We start from the raw sequence: 22,378 nt of genomic DNA on the forward strand, positions 1-22,378 counted from the left end.
GCGCGCGCGGCATATGGTGTTGTTTTGAGTTGACATTGCACTGTGCAAATTAAAACTGGCGGTAATTATTGTTTCACATGTGTGACTGCACATATATGTGTATATGTGTTGGGTATGTGTGTACGTGTGTGAGTGTTGTTTGACTGTTTCTGTGTGTGTGTGTGTGTGTGTGTGTGTTTGTATATGTGCACGCGTTTGTGTGCGTGTGCGCGTGTCAGTGTGTGTGTGTGTTTTGACGTGTTTTTAATGAACTTAGTTTCTGTATGTATATCTGTAGCAAACGAGTGGACAACTTCATACACGAACACAAATCACTAATATATACATTCATGCATTCATACATACACACACACACACATTCATAGATACATACATACATATTTGCACACACACATACATACATCCATACATATCTACATATATACATACATACATACACACACACACACAGATACATACATACATACATACATACATACACATACACACACGCATATATATATATGATGGTGTCATACATACGCATATATCATATTTATATTCTGTCATCAACCCAGCTTACTGACATTCTTTCTAATTATATACACCTACCGTATACATATGTGATGTACATACATTGATAAATTCTTGCACTCACACACACACACACATACACATGTATATATAAATGACCATTTTTGAAACGCACCATGTTGATGAACTATCTGCAAAGGATTACCACAATACCGAAATACAACGTTGATATTTCTAGAACCAACCATCCTTATACATGGATACACTTAAAGATGATGGAACTTTCCTACCGTTTCCAGATAAAACCAGTGCGTAACTAATGCACGAATGGACCCTTGGAATGCAGCTGAGTTCGATCCTACGCACAATGAAAGGACTAACATAGTCCTTCCGACAACATATGCAAGATCCGAATGGAATTATATTATATTTAAAAAAAAAAAAAAGAATATAGCATCTTTTCATTTTCCGCTCATGGTATCGTTTTAAAATTATTATTATTATTATTCTTAGACACTATGTCGATATAAACAAGCTATGAATTTCGATTCGTGAGTCATTGATTAACCAACGAATTCTCTACCCTGTGTTTATATGTTTTCGCATATAACTTGCAGATCTGTTGCTAACGATTAATCGACAAAGCTTACAAAATGTGTTTCCTTTGTTGTGCGTTCTTTTCTTGCCCGCAAGGCTGTTGTTTCCACAAATATCGATCCCCAAATCAAGTGATTACCTAATCTACCTACAAAGTTATTGATTGTATTTAAACGCAGTTATATATAATTTACGTACTTTTATGCCTGATGTGCAAAACTTTCTGCATGTAATTTCTTTGTATTACACCCTTTTCTACATATTAGACTTTTTTTTTTCGACAATTCACTATTCATCCAGGATTTCTCAAAACTATTCTTTCTTTGAATTAGTTTATTTGAACCCCACCCGAAAAGGTTCACAGTTTTGTTAGCATGAAGATTCTCCTTATGTGATTTATATGACGACATATGAAACTTCGAAGATATAACCGTTTTTGTCTTTGGCTAGAATTTCTACCACGTTTGAAGCAGCTGTCATCATTGTGAAAGAAATATCTGCAACTAAAGTATGTGAAAGTCGTAAATATTAATGTGATCCTTTTATTCAAGACTGAATCCACTTAGTCTACACCTAAAACAATGTAATTTGATCGGGTTTTACAGATTATTTAATACTCCACAGAGCACTTTGAAGTATTGAGCTCCTTAAAATGTGACTTGAAACAATAAACGGACTACCTAAAACTGAAAAGAAAAGTCTAGAATTCGAGGAAATTAATGATAGCCTATATCAGCTAAAAAGAAAAAGAAATACTTCTCAAATCTTCAAAGAGGAGCTCGGCTCGAAATATCAAAATTCGTTTCTCTTTACGACGCATGTATATGTCTTCGGTTAAGCAATATACCAAAAGAATTTTTTGAAGTTATGTATGCGCATAAACATATAGTGTTAATTTATACCTAACTTTCACTACTGTAATTTCTTCGTTCGTATGATGCTCACAAAACATTTTATTGTTTTATTTGAAATATATTTAAAATTTTATAACAATATTTGAAAAGAGTTTCAGTCCTTGATAGCGTTATGGATTTCATTAACGCAACTACAAACCTAACCAACAAAAACTACCAAATGGTCAACTTGTCATATCATAATTTTATATTCTTAACGGTAAATCTGCTACTGGCACCATTCATAATTGGAGGAAACTTCGTGGTTATCAGATGCATCGCCACATTTTCTCGTCTACACACCGTCTCCAACATATTTGTGTCCAGTCTGGCTGTAGCTGATCTTCTTGTCGGACTTCTTGTGATTCCATTCTATTCGATGCATTATTTGGAACTGGAAGGTTTCGCTGAAAGCAAATACACATGTCTTTTTAAATACGTTTTTATCATAGCCTCTTGCGGATCGTCCATATTCAATCTTTCCGCCATAGCATTTGAGCGTTTCGTAGCAGTTACTTATCCATTTCGTTATGCCACTTTGATCACGCACAAAACGGCCAAAGTAATGATTGCTCTTTTGTGGATATACGTCTCCGTCCTCAGCTTAACTCCTCTGTTCGGTTTGAATACCTGGCGACCGGACGTCCACTGCGATTTTTATCAAGTACTTCCAAGAGCCTACATCGTATGGGCTTCTTTTACGACGGTTTCCTTTGGCATAGTGTCCATCACTTTGTTCTACATCCTAACCTACAGAGAAATACGTAAGATGCCTCCACCGCCAATGATTCAATCGAAAGAAGCTATATCTCAAAAGAAAAACATACGAGCTACTTACGTGATGTGCGTGGTGTCGGTGACCTTTCTGGTCTTCTGGTTGCCTTATCTTATCGCTGGACCACTCGTATATATACCATCTCTTAACAAACACAGCATTGAGCTGATCAAAAACTATGCCCTTTCTTTGGGTATCAGTAACTCTGTTATTAATCCATTTTTATACGGCTGTTTACGGAGAGACTTCGCCGAAGTTTTCAGGAAGTACTTCTCTCTGCCGTGTCTGAAACGAAAACGCAGAAGCGTGGGTCCAGGTTCAAACGGATCGACTGAAAACAGTTTTCCCTTATCTGAATACTAGTTAAATCTACGACAAACTGGATAACAATTCCACGAAAGTTCACAGATATAGCGATATATGTTTTAAAGGCACACGCAGAACACAACTCTGAATTTATACACAAAACCACCATGTTTCACAACAATTCAGTAAACATACACCAGGCACGCGACACACTCTATAAAAATTTGAACGGAGAAAAATAACACAACCCGTCAGTGTATTGTCATACTCTTCCTAAAGAATACTACTATTATAATTATAATTATTATCATTGTTGTTGTTATTCCTATTATTTTTTCTTTTGAATCAGTTAGACGTATGTTCGATTGCTAGTCGAATTACACGCTAAACTGAGCGGATTTTTTCTTATGCGAACTGTGTTCCAAAAGAGGTAGGGGTTCTTTTGTATTTCATTTCTTGTTATTTTTTCCGTTAAAAAAAAAAAGAAAAAAAAAAGAAAAAAAAAAGAGACTAATACGCGAAACAAACTTTTTTGTTATCAGTCATTTAAAACATAGTAACTTAAGCAAAGTACTTCCTCAATATTGCAACAGGAAATGCAAGGAAAACAAAACATTTTGTTAAAAATATAACAGACATTTCTAATTTTGAAAATGCAGAAAAAGAAATGCAATTTTCAGACAGATATTTTAACACAAATTTTCATACGATGACACACACAAGAGCAGTGTTAACAAGAAAGTCTAACAGTGAAAGCAACTGCTCGTTACTTAGTAATAAAAAATAAAAAAATTTAAATATGAGTCGACTGACGGAAAAGAGAACAGTGTAGAACTTTTATTCAAGAAAAAGAAAAACTAAATTATCTATGATTCGTAAACGTGAGAGGGGTTTTCATTGCTCGCTAAAGAACATCCGAAAATAATCATGATCGATGTATGGAAAATATGGTTTGCATCGATGGGGATATGAGTGTGTGTTTGCCTTTCAATGAGGGTCGGTGAATAGAATAAGCAGCTTCCATTGTATTACTATGACTTGAAGCGTGCCTATGTCTATCCTCAGAGGTAATAAATCAATGCCTTAAAAGACATAGTCATATAATCACTTCATTTATACCAATTACAAATGAGATAATAGACACATTCCTTAATTGTCATAAAGTTTTTTTCTACTTGATTAAACAACTAAGACGGAGTAATTAACTCAATTTTTCTGCTCACTTTTGTATAAAATTATGCTCATTAGTATTGCTGCGGTGATAATTAGTAGAATATTATAATTTTCGGCGTGGAAAATGATGTTAGGCTTATGCCTGTATAGTTGTACACCAGATCAGTATATCTTTAAAGTTGTTCACCACGGTTGACTTATACGGCGTTCACCAGGGTCGACTTATACACCATTAATATACCTTTAATATTCTTTTCTACTATAGGCACAATGCCTGGAATTTGGAGGAAGGGGGATAGTCGATTACATTGACCCCAGTACTCAACTGGTACTTAATTCATCGACCCTGAAAAGATGAAAGGCAAAGTCGACCTCAGCGGAATTAATATACCTTTAATATTGTTCACCACAAAAGGCGGCGAGCTGGCAGAAACGTTAGCACGCCGGGTGAAATGCTTAGCTGTATTTCGTCTGCCGTTACGTTCTAAGTTCAAATTCCGCCGAGGTCGACTTTGCCTTTTATCCTTTCGGGGTCGATAAATTAAGTACCAGTTACGCACTGGGGTCTATGTAATCGACTTAATCTCTTTGTCTGTCCTTGTTTGTCCCCTCTATGTTTAGTCCCTTGTGGGCAATAAAGAAGTAAGAAACGTTACCACGCCGGGCGAAATAATTAACGGTATTTCGTCTATCTTTACGTTCTGAGTTCAGATTTCGTCGACTTTTCCTTTTATCCTTTCGGGATCGATAAATTAAGTACCAGTTGCGTACTGGGGTTGATATAATCGACTGGTCCCCTCCCCGCAAAATTTCGGGTCTTGTGCCTAGAGTAGAAAAGAATAATGTTCACTACATCACTATACCTTCACGGTTGTTCACCACATTTGATTTATATGGTGTTCACCACGATAGAACTATACACTTTCATTATGTCTTTCAACTTCTTCAGCTTGGTTGACTAATGTGCCATCAGTATATCCGTTTTACTGTTACCTAAGATTAAGATTTTAGATGTTTGAAATCTTATTCGATTTCTCGTGAAATTTTTTTTGGTGCGGATATAATCGATCTGCAACCTTTGCATCATAATCAACAATGACCTGTTGCAGGCTTTTCTGTGAGCTGGAAAAATTGCGGACCTTAAACATTCACCCTTAAACAGCAGACATCATCAACTGAGGTTTCAAAAATTTTACATGGATATGGCTACCACCAAACGAAAGGGAATATTTTATGGCACTTTTCGACAATGAGATAGTAAATTTTATTGTGCGAGAAACTAAAATCTTTTAATAATTATCTAAAGAGTAAATAAGTATAAAAGTTACCCTAAAGAAAATAAGACTTTAGTGGGATATTTCTTTCTTTTTGGGGCCCGTTTGGCTCACACATTCATGCAACCCTTTCCCGCCGTTTACGGGTTAATGACCTTCATCTTCAACTGCTCCCTGTGGTTCAATAGTCTCTTTGCATCGTTTCTTCTAAGGACGTACTCAGTGGTGTAGATAGGATTTGTGCTGCCCAGAGTGGCTCTTTTTTATGCCGACCCCACAACATGAAAACCACCCACGCCCTGAATGTGCAACTTCTTCAGAATGGATCGGTCCTTTCTCCACTTTTAGCTTCGCTAGTGGACGCACAGTGAATCTGTGTTAGGTTTATTGTGTAGTATGTGCCTTTTTTTTTTTTTTTTTTTTTTTTTTTCTTGTAGAATTTTATGGAATCTAGATATTTTACGTTCCATTCCAGCCCAATGTACAGCGCCATATGTTATGATTGGCACTGCAAACCATAAATAACACTCAGAGTAGTTATGCTATTTAGGTAATTTTAAAAAAAAATTGTTTTAACTGTCAAAATATTCAGTTTTAATTCTTGTTCTCACAACATTTACACACACACACACACAGTTTTATTGCTATTTCAGCCCGAGTAATTGTAGAAAGCGGAATAGTCCAGTTTTCCTGTTATCTCTCTCTCATTTGAGAATTTATTTGTTTGTTTTTTGTTTTCATTTTATGCGAATGTGTTTACTCTAACATCACGAAAATCTGTGTTAGTCGGCTATAAAAGAATTTCGTTTCATTGTTTATGACTGGGTTATCACTTACACACTGTTATGTTAGTGCCCAGTTTATTGTTACTTTTGTAAACTGTATAAACTGTATTACTGTATTGACTGCGTTTTGTGTAGAGTGTGTCATGTCAGTTATGATATCCATTATATTGAGGATGTTCTGTACGTGAAATGTTGTTTAACTTGTGATATTTTAGGTATATATTTGTATTTTATGTATAATTGGCATGAAGTCACTCGTCAAAATACTCTAACCTCTGTTCTACATACTGCCTTTTCACTCTACTTTTTCTACAGTAGCCCCTACTCTTCCGAACTATGCACTCTAGTGCCGTCTCCACTCGAGCATTCTGATTCACTGCTTCTGATTTCTATATAGTATCCAGCATTCAAGCCCTTCTTCGTTCAAGTCTTTCTTATTAAAAATTGGAATTCTTTCCCGACAGATATATATATTTTTTATCTTTAGTCTTCGATTGTAACAATCTTTGTTCGTAACTTCATCTCAGTTCATCTCCAATTGAAGTTCTAGCTCGAACCAAACCTCAAACATTTTAACAGACGCATGACTCCTGCTGATGTTGACTTGCTTCTCCAAGCGCCGAAATATTAGCCTATCAACTTGTTCTGGCCAATGGGTGTTCCTCCTGTCCACCACCTCATATTTCCTTGGTGTAACATCAACTGCCTCGCGGTGTACATCATAATAACAAGCGTTATCCATGCATGCCGACACAACCTTCTTGCATCACACTTCGGTCAGAATACCCCTCAACACCTGTAAAGGAGCATTCCGTCGGTTACGACGACGAGGGTCCCAGCTGATACGATCAACGGAACAGCTTGCTCGTGAAATTAACGTGCAAGTGACTGAGCAATCCATAGACACGTGTACCCCTAACGTAGTTCTCAGGGAGATTCAGCGCGTGACAAAGCCGGCCCTTTGAAATAGAGGTACTACTCATTTTTGCCAGCTGAGTGGACTGGAGCAACGTGAAATAAAGTGTCTTGCTCAAGGACACAACGCGTCGCTGGGAATTGGACTCACGGCTTTACGATCGTGAGCCGAATGCCCTAACCACTGAGCCACGCGCCTTCACTCAACACCAGTAGCTTTCGTAGAAATAACCAAAATGCACAGGAGCTTTGAGAGAAGAACCTCTCGGGAAACCGAGTATGCAATGGAAACAATTCTTTGTGGCCATTTCGTTTGATGACAGAGTAGAAATCATTGTATATTAAAGTGATTCAACATTCAAAAACGAGATTGAAACCTGGTATTTTATGAAACGTTGTCAGTTACCAGTGGTCGACTTCATAGAAATTGGCTTGATCTAAAGTAAATGATGGCCCCATCAAAGCCATGTTTATTTCGTGCCTCACCTCGAGGCGGAGACTAGTGTGGATGGATCCATTAAGAGTCTCACTTTCGACAAGCGCCAATCTCTTCGCAAACACCTCAGCGAAAATCTTAATCGCTGATTCATGCAAACTTTAAAGTCTTTTGTATATTACTCTCGAAAGGGTTAACATTTGATGTCCCCTCATGCCTTTCTTCAGCAGCACCAACACCACATTCCGGTTAACACATCTGGAAATGTTTCTAACCAGTTGCCACTTGCGATAGACGTCTCTCAGGAGAAGGGCGAAATATATCTGACATGTCCCCATAAAACTTAAACCTGGCTATCCAATAACGGTTTCTGATTCAGTCAAAGGCCAGCAGTTTTAAGGGGACGAATTTAGTCGATACCACCGACCACAATATTTGACAGGCATATTATTTTAACGATACCGGATGGATGAAAGGCGAAGTTGAATTAGGCGGGATTTTAACTCAGAATATAAGCAGTGGGAAGAAATTCCGACCATCCAATAATAAAAATAATAATTTCTAAGATTGGAACAAAGCCATAAATTTTAAGTATTGGTTAGTCAATTAAACCGACCCGAATGCATGAATAGTACTTTTTTTTTTTATCGACTTTGGGATGACAAAAGGCAACATTTACCTTAATGGTATTCAAGTTTTAAAAAACGAAACAACTACCGTTCTAAAACTCCAATCAAATTACATCGACCGCAGGATGAAAAGCAGAGGCGATCTCGGAACTTAGAACGTAAAGCCGTAAAGAATGGTTCTAAGGACTTTTACACAGCATAGTAATGATTCTGCCACTGTGCTACCTTATCCAATTTAATCCAATAATAAAAATCCTTTTTTTTTTTTGCACCCTTTCAAAGCCTAGCCAGGCTCATGGGCCCGGTTTCCCGGTTTCAATGGCGTATGTGTTCCCCCCAGCTGGACGGAACGCCAGTCCATCGCAGCGTTACTCATTTTTGCCAGCTGAGTGGACTGGAGCAACGTGAAATGAAGTGTTTTGCTCAAGAACACAACGCGTCGCCCGGTCCAAGAATCGAAACCACAATCTTACGATTATGGTGCTGAGACCTTAACCACTAAGCCACGCGCCTCCACTAGTAAAAATAATAATTGTCTCTAATATAAGTTCAAGGCCACGAATTTGGAGGTAGGGATTAGTCCATGATATCGATCCTTCCCTAGTACCTGATTGATGTTTTATTTTATTGCCCCCGAAAGAACGAAAAAGAAAGTTGACCTCGGTGGAATTTGAACTCTGGATGTTAAGAGCCGGAACAAATACGTCCAGGCATTTTGCCCAACACTCTACTGATTTTTCAAATGGTTTCGTAATTTAGTAACAAAGCAATGTATTGAAGCAAGGGAACATTCGGTTTCATCATCCCCACCCTACCTCCGAGTGAATTACTGGTATTTATTTAATCGATCCTTATTCGCCCGAAGTTGGTTTTATCAGAAGATAAAGAGCTGTGGTTAAATTATTGTCAAGTATAGGCGTAGGAGTGGCTGTCTGGTAAGTAGCTTGCGTACGAACTACATGGTTCCAGGTTCAGTTCCAATGCGTAGCACCTTGGGCAAGTGTCTTCTACCATAGCCTCGGGCCGACCAAAGCCTTGTGAGTGGATTTGGTAGACGGAAACTGAAAGAAGCCCATCGCATATATGTGTGTGTATGTTTGTGTGTCTGTGTTTGTCCCCCAACATCGCTTGACAACCGATGCTGGTGTGTTTACGTCCCCGTAACTTAGCGGTTCGGCAAAAAGAGACAGATAAAATAAGTACTAGGCTTCCAAAGAATAAGTCCTGTGGTCGATTTGCTCGACTAATGGCGGTGCTCCAGCATGGCCTCAGTCAAATGACTGAAACAAGTAAAAGAGTAAGTACTTTGACACTCTACCTATTCTGCAAACCCGTGGCCTTTTGATGATGATGATGATACTAATACTATAATAATAATAATGGTTTCAAATTTTGAAGAAAGGCCAGCAATTGTGCTCGACAGGTACTTATTTTATCGACCCCCAAAAAGATAAAAGATAAAGTCGACCTCGGTGGAATTTGAACTCAGAACGTTAAGACGGACGAGAAGCTATTAAACATTTTACTGGCGTGCTAAAGATTCTACCAGCTCACTAGCTTAATGATAATGGTTTCAAATGTTTGGTACAAGACCAGTAAGTTTTTTTGGGGGGGGGGATAAGTCTGTTACATCGAACCAGGCCGAGTGACTGCACAGAATTCATTTCTTCGGTTCATCATCTAAAATGTGTGTCCAATTATCGTAAGTATTGTTTTACTCTGGAACATGTCTATACAGATTTGTGGAAAACCCCAACAAGATATATATAATTCTTGACATCGTTATCAATGACGTTTAAAGATAAATAGATTTTTAATTGATTAAACCTTCTCAGAGATATAACATTACGGACAATAAACATTTTACAATAACAATTTCTGATTTATAATTTAATTAAGTAGTGGTTTATAATTGATTGGGAAATGAAAAGCCAAAGGTGGTCAACAATATGCAATGATATTTTGAAGGATTAGATTAATATCCTTGATTAAACAACAAGGCCGTATGTAGTTCGCTTAGAACCATATGCTTCTGAGCAAAAGCGTAGTCAGGTTCTAAAGTTAGGAGGAACGAACACATACAAAAATGCGTCATAACACATATCAAACAATTTTAAACTCACTTACCTTATATTCCGCGAAATATTTCATTAGTTATGATATACGTAATCCTATGATACATTCATTAATTTCATGTTTCAGTAACAACGTCATTATGTATGAAACTTAAAACTTCTGATAGTGACGTGAAAAAGATGAAATTCCACAGGATCAACAAGTGTCGAGAGGTTATAACGTCAGGGTTTGGTTTTTGTTCTTTAGGTGTCAACGGCCACCAACACATCACAGGAGATTGAGCAGACAGTTCAAAAACACGTGGGGGAGCTGGGTTGGTCAAAGAAAGTAATTATTCCAGAAAGCTCTTCCAAGGACAAGCGATTGACAGAAAGCAAAAAAGAAAAAAAAGAAGAGATTCGACTTTTATCGCACAAGTTTTAAAAAATTGTTGAAAAGGCGCCAATTTTAAAAATGTGCAGGAGGGGTGGGGCGTCGCTCCTCTTGAACCGTTATTAGCTATGCCCTTGATTCTGAGTTCAATTTCCACTGTACAAGTGCCTTTACCTTAGCTCGATGTTATATCATAAATTCTCGGCACTCAATGTTATGTCATAAATTCTTCATGCTTAATGTTACTTCTTAAATTCTTAATACTCGATGTTTACGTCGTAAAATCTCAATGTTGCGTCGTAATTTCTTCATACTTGATGTTATGTCGTAAATTCTTGACACTCAATGTTAGGTCGTTAATTTTAATACTCGATGTTACGTCATAAATTCTCTATAAATTCGCATCACTCTATATTATGTCATAAATTCGCAATACTGGATGTTACGTTATAAACCCTCGACCTTCAATATTACATCATAGAGTCTTAAAACTCTGATACATCATAAATTCTCAATATTAAGTCATAAATTCTCGACAATGCTATGTCATAAATTCTTAAAACTATGTTGCGTCATTAATTTTTAATACTCGATATCATATATATATATATATATATATATATATATCACAAGATAATAAAGCAAACGAAAACTCGTCCCAGATGCTTGACAGTGGGATGGGAAGCGCACAGTTTCAAAATGAACTCCTTAATCACAGTCATACCTGCACCTATCCATCCATGTCGTTCTGAGATCAAATCCTTTGAGAGTCGACAATACCTTTTCATCTTTCCATTCCAGTATCATAAAAAAAAAATACCAAATCTATGAGACGCTGGTATCGACAACTTCTCTTTGTTATTCTAACCATTAATCAATCAGTTTTTAATTAATTTATTTCATCTGTTGTTCTACATAATTTAGATTCCTGCGGCCAGTGGATTCAATGTAAATACCATTCTTTGAGACGGTACCTGAAACAGCTGGAGAACCTACCAAGTTGCCCATGTGTCTTCCCGAACCTCATGTGGCACAACCAGTTATGGGACGAACAAAGAGAGTCATATTTCACATGGGAGATCGCCAGTTCACCTGCCGAACGCAGAGACATCTACAGACCGGGTGCCAAATTCTGCATACGTTCGCTGCTGGAGCCAGGTATGATAACTCTTGCTGTGCAACATTGCTGCTACGATGTAAAGCAAAGACTCATTACACGCGGTAGGGCAGCTGGAACCCCGAACCTCATCAGCCCTCAGATATCCTGGGAATTACATAAGAAAGTTGACATCCTACCATGGGTCCTCTGCAAAGGTGATTGGCTGAGGTCCGTACCGTGTTTTATATTTTTCCTTTTATTGTTGTTGTTTTTGTGGGAGAGGTGAAATTTTTTTTATTCTTTATATCATTTTTATGGGTTTCATTCACTGGACTGCGGCCATACTAGGACTCTGCCTTTTTTTCTTTTTGTAGGAGGGAGCAACAGAAAATCGCGTCAACCCCAACTACTATATTTTATCACCTTCAAAGGATAAGACAAAAAGGGCCTGGGTAGGATTTTAAATCCGAACATAAAGGGACATTAGCAAATGCAACCATCGTTTTACGTCTACTTCCCATGCCTGCATGGGTTAGACGACTTGCTGCTGCACTCCTAGATGAGTCAGAACTCCACAGCTCGTACATAAAGTTTTATTTTTGGTTTCGTTTCTATGACTGGATTCTGTTTTTTACATTACAGAGTGTACTTAGTGCATTTTTTTCATGGCACAAGCACTAGGGAGGTTATTTTGCTTTTGACAAGACTAAAGGGAGAGAGCTTGTTGATCCCAATTTTAACGAAGTGTACTGGACGCATTTTGATGTGACAGTAACACCAGAGGGAATAGATGTGAGCAGTGGCGGCTCGTAGACAAAATTACTGAGGGTGCTGCTTCAGGAAATTTTTAGCCGTTGTTTTAATATTGTGTAAAAGGAAACAAACATATAAAAATGAAATTTATACATAAACTTGATCGGTTTGCGTTTTAGCCACTGCCAGGTAGTGTTTAATTTTTTCACTGAACACAGCCGCGAATTCCCCCTTGTTTTTCAAAAATCCCCCCTAAATCTCAAAATAAGGTGGAGAAGAAATATGTCCTATTTTTCAACTCCTGGCAGCAACACTGAAGCTGGAAGCAGGATAATAATCTAATTCTACACTTTATCACATTCAAGAATGTAAACACGTTTTTAAGCACAACACATGCAGGGTCTAAAAGAAACACTACTTTTCACCAGCACATCGGGGTCGGCACTGCATGGACCACAGTTCTCTTTCTCGTTGGTAACGGTCACGCTCAAATGGTGCTATTTATGTGCCACCAGCACGAAAGCCAGACAGCTGGTGCTCTGGCGACGATCACGCTTGGATGGTGCTTAGTGATTTACTGGTATAGGTGCTATCACGATTTCGCTTTCGCTTGCCCTAACAGGTCTTCGCAAGCCGAGTTTAGTGTTCAATGAAGACATGTGTACAGTTATTAGCTGAATACTTACAGTCAAGAGAGAATATTGTACTATACATATATATATATATATATATATATATACTTTTGAATATTTTTCATTGCTTTTATCTATTATTAATATCCAATTTCTCTTGATATTCTCACTGCAGATATCATCAGATGGTACCACCAAACAATGCAGTGAAATGTGAAGAGAATCCCAAAGACAGAGAATTCTACAATCAAATTATGGATTTAAGAAATATATAAATGATCTGGGGTTTTTTTTCAGTATAAATAAATAAAAATGTGTGTATTGTTAGTGTTTATGTCTTTTATATCTTTTCTTGTTTCACTTAATGGACTGTGGCCAAACTGGGGCACCACCTCAAAGACTTTAGTTGTACAAATCAAACATAGTATTTGATCCAGGACTTATTCTATTGGTCTCTTTTGCAGAACTACTGAATTATGAGGATATAAACAAACCCATACAGATTGTCAAGTAATGGTAGGTACAAACACTAAAACACACACACACACATATATATATATGTGATGGCCTTCCATACAGTTTTCATGCAACATATTCAGTCTCAAGGTATTAATTGGCTCAGAACTATAGTATGAGGTACTTGCCCAAGGAGCTGTGCAGTGGGACAGAACCCCAAAACACATGGTTGCTAAGTAAGATTCTTAACCACATGGTCATGACTCCAAAAGGATGAAAAGCAAAGTCAACCTCAGCCAAATCTGAACTCAGAATGCATGCAAAGAGCCAGAAGAAATGTCACAAAGTATTTTGTCCAGTGTGCTAATGATTCTGCCAGCTTGCTACCTTAATAATAATAATAATAAAAAAATAATAATGATAATAATAATGACGATGTTTTCTACTAAAGGCACAAGACCTGAAATTTTGGGGGAGCGGGTTAAGTCAATTACATTTGGTTCCAGTACTCAACTGGTACTTAATTTATCGACCCTGAAAGGATGAAAGGTAAAGTCGACCTCGGTGGGATTTGAACTCAGAACATAAAGAAGGACGAAATACTGCTAAGCATTTTGCCCAGCATGCTAACAATTCTGCCATCAACCACGATGGAATTTGAACCCAGAACATAGCAGCAGATGAAATACCGCTAAGCATTTCGGCCGGCATGCTATTGATTATGTCAGTTACCTGCCTTAACAACAATAATAATAATATGTTGTTTATCTCGATATGAGATCACCATGTCGCACACCTAAGGTTGTGGTGCATGTATCTGGTGTACCCTTATCGCGCATGTAGACATGATGGGTATATTGGGCTGCGTATATTTGTACCCCCAGTGTCACTTTGATGGTATGCACTACTCTCTCACTCAAAAATAATAATAATAATAATAATAATAATAATAATAATAATAATAATCCTTTCTACTAAAGGCACAAGGCCTGAAATTTGGGAGGAGGAAATAATCAATTACATCTACCACAGTGTTTTACTGGTACTTAATTTATTGACCCTGAAAGGATGAAAGGCAAAGACAGCCTTGGCTAAGCATTTTGGGATCTAGTTCAAAACGGGGGCACCAGTATTTTCTTAACGAAACACTTTGAAACTTGGGACACTGGTAGAATGTGTCATATAAAACATCTTTTTCTCTTAATCTTCTTAACAAAAAAACGTACATCGCAAGTTATTTCCATGTTAAAGTTGTCGTATTTCTGTAATTTCAACCAATGACTGACGTCCATTCAGCCGAATACATTAAGTGCTGGGTGGTGATAAAATTATTATTTCCTTGTCAAAAAATGGCTGAAGCATATTGGCAGTAGGGTTAGGGTTAGGGTTAGGCAGTAGCTAATAAACCTTTCATACAGTTCAGGCAGATGTTAACGAAATAAACACGCGTGAAAGAAAATGAAAAATGCAAATGTTGTACACATACAGTTCAGGCAGATGTTAACGAAATTATAAATGGAAATTAAATACGCTTTACACCGCTTAAACAGCCAAAGGAGTTAAGTGTAAACAACTGAATACTTGTCAGTGATTGGTTGAAATTATCGAAATAAGACAATTTTTTACATGAAATAAATTTGAATACAAAATTTTTTTTCTGTTCTATAACACAAAATAGATAAGTATATGAAGTTTGAAAGTCTTTCGGTACCAAAAACACTACATAAAACATTAATGAAAACTGGTGCCCCCGTTTTGAACAAGATCCGCATTTTGCCTGACATGCTAATAATTCTGTCAGCAACAAGGAGGAGGAGGAAGAGGAGGCAGCGGCGGAGGAAGTGGCTCGTTGATATCATTGACTTCAGTTCCTGATTGTTACTTTATTTTATCATCCTTGGAGAGATGAAGAGGGATGAAAGTCAAGGAATTGAACCTCTGTCATCTAATTAATACAAATTTGATTCCTGCTAATTGCTACTTTTCAATCTCTTGCACGTGTCCTTTGCATCTATACAAACACTTAATTTAAAGAATAAAAAATTTATTCAACATAATATTTTGTGCTATGAATCCATTGAATGGTATTGATCAGTCTTTGTTTTCCAAAAACACACACACATTCTTTGCATTAAATTCCATAATATATACAATGTACAGATAACAGTTGCCAATATCCAGATGAAAGTTTTCCCTTAGTAAGACTTGCACAAGTCTAAGTTGATACTTTTTAATGCAATTACAAATGAGAGTATATTACATGGTCGTTATATATTGACATTATCCTTTGATTGTCTTTTACACACACACACATATGCTTTTATTGGTTTTCTTATAGAGGCACGATCTTGTGTATGTTTATTTATTTTTCATAAACTATTTTCATTTTGAATTTTGGTACAAGAACTCGAGCTTTACCTTTCAAGACAATCTACAAGAAAGAAAGGAGAGAAATATTAGTACAATAATCTTACGTAATACAATTATATTTTTATAAGACAAGTACAAAGCCAAAAAATTTGGAGTGATGGTTTTAACTTAAATCACTTTAACCCTTTAATATTTAAACAGGCCATATCAGGCCTAAAGAGTCTACTTGTTTTAAGTTTGCACTGGCCAGATCCAGCCTCTCACACCTACCCTACAATATCATTTTTAAGATAAATGGTCACATCATTGAAATCGTAAAACTGAGATAATGTGCTGAGTGATATTACTGTGTTTACTTTGCAGGTTATGAAGTTTGTGTTTTAGTGACCGTGTGTATGCTGTAGTCTGTGATTTTTGTCATGACAGGAACAAAGAGCCAACATGAAATTTTGCATTAAACTAGGAAAGTCTGCTACAGAGATATTGAGCATACCTCAGCAGATTTATAACAAGAAGGCAATGGGTCATGTGCAATGTTTCCAGTGACATGAGCACAAAACAAAAGCCACAGCTCAATCAGGAGCAGCTCAACTCTTTTACTTTTTTACTTGTTTCAGTCATTTGACTGCGGCCATGCTGGAGCACCACCTTTTAGTCGCGCTAATCGACCCCAGGACTTATTCTTTGGAAGCCTAGTACTTATTCTATCGATCTCTTTAGCCGAACCGCTAAGTTACGGGGACGTAAACACACAAGTATCGGTTGTCAAGCAATGTTGGGGGGACAAACACAGACACACAAACATATACACACACACACATACATATATATATATTTATATATATATATATATATATATACATATATATACGACGAGCTTCTTTCAGTTTCTGTTTACCAAATCCACTCACAAGGCTTTGGTCGGGCCGAGGCTATAGTAGAAGACACTTGCCCAAGGTGCCACGCACTGGGACTGAACCCGGAACCACGTGGTTGGTAAGCAAGCTACTTACTACACAGCCACTCCTACGCCTATCGTTTTTTTTTTTTTTACATCCGCAGTATTGTGCATCGAGAATTCATCTCCCAGGGTCAGACCATCAATCGAGAGTTCTACTGCGATGTTTTGAAGCATCTGGGGCTGGACATTAAGCGAAAGCAACCAAATTCTTGGAGCATGAAGAATTGGATTCTTCATGACAACAATGCACCCTGTCACTAACCTCTCCTCACTCATGAGTTTGTCACCAAAAAGAATACGGTATCTCTTCCACACCTGCCTTCAAAGGTTACCATTTTAACACCATTGTCAAGGTCCAGAGTGAATCACAGAAGGTCCTTGATTCACTTACAGAAAACAATTCCCAGGCTGGATTCCAAAAGTGACAAGAATGCTGAAACTGGTGTATTGCTTCACAAGGTGACTATTTGGAAGGAGATGAAAATAAAACTTAGGTCAATAAGTTATTTTTTGAGTGGCTGTGTGGTAAGTAGCTTGCTTACCAACCACAATTGTTCCGGGTTCATTCCCACTGCGTGGCACCTTGGACAAGTGTCTTCTACCATAGCCTCGGGCCAACCAAAGCCTTGTGAGTGGATTTGGTAGATGGAAACTGAAAGAAGCCCATCATATGTGTGTGTGTGTGTGTGTGTGTGTGTGTGTGTTTGCATGTCTGTGTTTGTCTCCCCAACATCACTTGACAACCGATGCTGGTGTGTTTACGTCCCCGTATCTTAGCGGTTCGGCAAAAGAGACCAATAGAATAAGTACTAGGCTTCCAAAGAATAAGTCCTGGGGTCGATTTGCTCGACTAAAGGCGGTGCTCCGGCATGGCTGCAGTCAAATGACTGAAACAAGTAAAAGAGTAAAAGAGAAAGAGAGAGAGTCTGGGAACTCTTTGATACTACTTTTTATACAAGACCAGGAAAATACATAAGGCAAGAAGAATCATAAACATTTACTTTGTCTCTGTCTGTGGCTGTAGCAACTGTGTTCAAAGTCATGACCATTCCTTTGATAGATGTAACTGTAACTTCACTGGTGACAGGTTCATCAACAAACACTGGAAATACAGACGTGGACATGGGTAAGCTCAGGTCATTTCTATGGATATTATTACATATTATGTGTTGCAATTATAGAAAACATCTAACAATTTATTTTGAAACAAAACAAAACAACATAATAACAATAAGTACAAAAACAATAATAATTCTTCCTATTTTTAACACAAGGCTAGTAACTTTTGAGTACAAGAGAAAGATGATAACATTGACCACAATATTCAACTGGTACTTATTTTATTAGCCCTGAAAGGATGAAAGGCAAAGCTGACCTTAGCAGTATTTGGATAGTATAATGATAATAATAATAATAATAATAATAATAATAATAATAATAATAATAATAATATAAGGACCTGGTAATTGAAACACAAAAGATGTTGCATCTTAACACAAGACCTGTTCTTGCCCTAGGTATGATAAAAAAGGGATGTCAGAAACATCTAGATAGGATCCCAGGAGAACCATGTCTCAGAGAAATCCAAAAAATTGTGCTGCATACATCCTTAGAAAAACCGTATCGATTTAAATGTTTATGCTGTATTACATGAAAGTATTTCGCTACTGCCCCTCCCCAAACTTTCAGTCACACTGTAACATCTCTTATCCTTCACTCGCCCTAGGATGCTGGGTGTGTCTCGGCAAGTGACTGTAACAAACATGAAAAGTAAAAGTAAATAATAATAATAATAATAATAATGATGATAGTAATAACAAGAGCACTCAGAGAGCGCAAACCTCTGCCAAAGCAACACCAACATCCTCTCAATGATTAGCCAGAGATGGTTTTTAAAATGAGAATATCTGAAATAAACTGGACTACTCTCACAAACGAAAATACTAATAATAATAATCCTTTCTGCTATAGAAACAAGGCCTGAAATTTTGGGGGAGGGACTAATCAATTACATCGACCCCAGTGCTCAACTGGTACTTATTTTATTAACCCCAGAAAGATAAAAGGCAGTCAACCCCACCAGAATTTGAACCCAGAATGTAAAGACAGACGAAATACCGAAACGTATTTCACCTGGTGTGCTAAGAATTGACAGTTCACTGCCTTAATAATAAAAATAATAATTTCAAATTTTGGCATAAGGCCAGCAATTTTGGGCAGGTGGTACGTTGATCACATTGACCTCAAAAGAATGAAAGGTAAAGTCGACCTCAGCAGAATTTGAACTCAGAATGTAAAGATGGACAAAATGCCGCTAAGCATTTTGCCCAGCATGGCTGGAACAAGGCCACAAATTTCTTTTAGAATTACAAAAATAGATCCATTTTTCATCCCCAGTTACAATTCAATGCCAAAAACAAGAATCTCAAAGATTTGCCAGCAGTTGTTTCCAAATGTCCACATGTCGTTCAGCCTAGCCATTGGTCAGTTTATGAGAAGCTTCTTGTCAGCATCTGTTCACAAGGCTGAACTTATAGAGGGGTCAATTAACGGTGTTTTGTGAAGGACCAGGTTCTGCTGACAAAGTATGAGTACATGTGCTTGGTTGCTGTTCAATCACTTCAAGCAAGGCCTCATCTTCCATTCCGAGAGTGTAGTGGGTGCTTTTTACATGCCACCGGCATGAGGCCCAGTCCGGCGGTACTGGCAACGGCCACGCTCAAATGGTGTTTTTTTACGCGCCACCTGCATAGGAGTCAGTCCAATGTTTTGTTCACATGCCACAGGCACAAATGCATATATATATATATATATATACACTCTTTTACTTGTTTCAGTCAACTGGCTGCCATGCTGGAGCACCAACTTTAGTCGAACAAACTGACCCCAGGACTTATTGTTTGTAAGCCTAGTACTTATTTTATCAGTCTCGTTTGCCGAACCATTAAGTTATGGGAACAAACTCACACACACACACACGAACACACATGCGCGCACAAACACACACACATACGCACACACACACAAACACGACAGGCTTCTTTCAGTTTCTGTCTACCAAATCCACTCACAAGGCTTTGGTCGGTCTGAGGCTTTAGAAGAAGACATTTGCCCAAGATACCACACAGTTGGACTGAACCTGGAACCATGTGGTTGGGAAGCAGAATTCTTACCACACAGTTTGTTTCTATGTAAAATAATAAAAACAACTTAAAATTAAACTAAAAGATTGCTTAATATTTTTTGTAGAATACACATTTATTATACTTTTACAAGAATAGAGTTGACAGTGACTTCGAAGTTTCAGCCTTCACCAGATTGTTCTTCAAAGTCACTTGTCAACACTATTCTTGTAAAAGTATAATAAATGTGTATTCTACAAAAAATATTAAGCAATCTTTTGGTTTAATGATAAGTTTAATAAAGCAGTTGTTTACTATCAACTTAATGTGACAGACCTGTCTCCCCTTCACAAATATAAGGACACAGGAAATGTGTCAAGGCCAACAGGAAGCAGTCCAGCTTCCTAGGGCTAAATAGCAGCAGTATAATTCCCTTAATGGGTCTGTCACATTACGTTGACAGTAAACAACTGCTTTATCGTATCACTACTGCTTATGTCTTTCTGTGAGATTTATAATTAGATCATTTCTAATTTTGATAAGTTTAATGCTAAGAATAAAACATACGCACACACATATACATACATACATGCATATAGACACACACATATATTTATATACACACACACATACTAACATATAGACATACATATATACATACACACACACACACATACATACATATGTATAAGACAAATGCATGTATTTATATGTTCTTCATAAATGAAAAAAAATCAACAACAAAAAAAAAATACAAGAAGAGAAAACTCACAAGCATTGGGAAATTCTATAGAACTTGACAAATAAACAGCTCCAGGTCCTGGTATATGTGTAGCAATTACAGCAGAAACCAGTCTGAAAATTAGCAATGGTATTTATATTACAATATATTATTATTTTTTTTTTTCGCCCTTTCAAAGCCTAACCAGGCTCATGGGCCCGGCTCCCCGGTTTCTATGGCATATGTGTTCCCCCCCAGCTGGACGGGATGCCAGTCCATCGCAGCGTTACTCAAGAAACAGGAAGAAAGAGTGAGAGAAAGTTGGGGCGAAAGAGTACAACAGGGGTCGCCACCACCCTCTGCCGGAGCCTCGTGGAACTTTAGGTGTTTTCGCTCAATAAACACTCACAACACCCGGTCTGGGAATCAAAACTGTGATCCTCCGACTGTGAGTCCCCTGCCCTAACCACTGGGCCATTGCACCTCCACCAATATATTATTTACCCTGTAACTATTGTTTACAAACCAAAGATCATAACACAATATTTAATTTATTTACTCTATAAACTTGATAAGCCTTGTGTACCAAATGTAAAACAATGAATATAGTAAGTAACAGCAATGGTTTATGAGTAGGACAAGTAACAGCCTTAATCAATGTCTTATCTGTAGCAAGTAACAACCTTAGTCTTAATCAATAGCTTAGTAATAGTCATAGTCTTAAGAGACTGTGACCAAGGAAAAGTTAACTCGCCATCAGTTCACAAGTATCAATGCAGACAGTGATTACCTCTGGTTTCTAAAGCAGTATATGGATGAGCGGCTAATCTCCCCATGGATAGGTTGCTAGCCTATTCAAGATTAGTTTTTATCTCGCCTTCATTGTTGTTTTTTTCCTTATTTGACTTATATGTCTGCCTTCTGTCCCTTTTTTTCTGTCTTTGTGGTAATGTACCTGAGAACTTTATATTATTATTATTACTTACTCAGATCATTTATGTTCATCGTATGAATCTAACAAGCCAAAATACAATTATACCAGTTATATTATTTCTAAGTAACAAACGTAGCCTAAACAAATTATACAAGGAAGCCTCTAAGTGGTCATTTGAACTACTAGAAATAGTAACTAAATTTCCTTCACTCAGCAACAAATTGAACTGTGCTAGGAAGTGGTGTCAAACCAGGCAAATGAATTAAGTCTACCATCAATGGGATCAGAATGTAAAGAGCTGGAACAAATATCACAAGGATCTTCTCTAATGCTCCCAGTATTCAGCTACTCCATTGCCCTGGACTGGTACGTTATTTTATCCGCTCCCGACACGGTGAAAGGTAAATTTGACCTCGGCACGATTTGAACTCAGAGCACAGGAACTGGAGTAAAACTTCAGAATATTTTGTCCCATGCTCTAACGACTCTGCCATTTCGTTTGGTTATTATATAGATCCACACCCGGTGGAAAAATTGAAAAAAAAATAGTGTAGTAGTTGAAGTGCACCGTATATTGAACAAATAT

General features: G+C 37.5%; 3 protein-coding genes across 3 annotated transcripts in view; 2 read left to right on the top strand and 1 right to left on the bottom strand.

Moving 5' to 3' along the window:
* The window catches only part of LOC106869716 (uncharacterized), a 54,837-nt gene extending 41,282 nt beyond the window's left edge, over positions 1-13,555 (top strand). The window contains exons 4-5 of the mRNA XM_014915561.1: positions 11,669-12,071; positions 13,404-13,555. Of these exons, the coding sequence (XP_014771047.1) occupies positions 11,669-12,071; positions 13,404-13,503 (503 nt within the window). The 3' untranslated portion in view covers positions 13,504-13,555. The remainder of the gene's footprint in view (positions 1-11,668; positions 12,072-13,403) is intronic.
* LOC106869722 (adenosine receptor A2a) lies at positions 511-4,294 on the top strand. The gene has a single exon (XM_014915568.2). The coding sequence runs from the start codon at positions 2,137-2,139 to the stop codon at positions 3,139-3,141; it is 1,005 nt and encodes a 334-aa protein (XP_014771054.1). The 5' UTR covers positions 511-2,136; the 3' UTR covers positions 3,142-4,294.
* Positions 13,556-15,711: 2,156 nt separating the features above from the next.
* Positions 15,712-22,378, bottom strand: part of LOC106869720 ((R)-specific enoyl-CoA hydratase) — a 9,719-nt gene continuing 3,052 nt past the window's right edge. Inside the window, exons 2-4 of the mRNA XM_014915566.2 lie at positions 20,910-20,992; positions 18,017-18,117; positions 15,712-16,115 (exon numbers count right to left, since the gene is read on the bottom strand). Of these exons, the coding sequence (XP_014771052.1) occupies positions 16,047-16,115; positions 18,017-18,117; positions 20,910-20,992 (253 nt within the window). The 3' untranslated portion in view covers positions 15,712-16,046. The remainder of the gene's footprint in view (positions 16,116-18,016; positions 18,118-20,909; positions 20,993-22,378) is intronic.

This window comes from Octopus bimaculoides, chromosome 11 (assembly GCF_001194135.2).
Source record: "Octopus bimaculoides isolate UCB-OBI-ISO-001 chromosome 11, ASM119413v2, whole genome shotgun sequence".
Taxonomy (NCBI): Eukaryota; Metazoa; Mollusca; class Cephalopoda; order Octopoda; family Octopodidae; genus Octopus; species Octopus bimaculoides.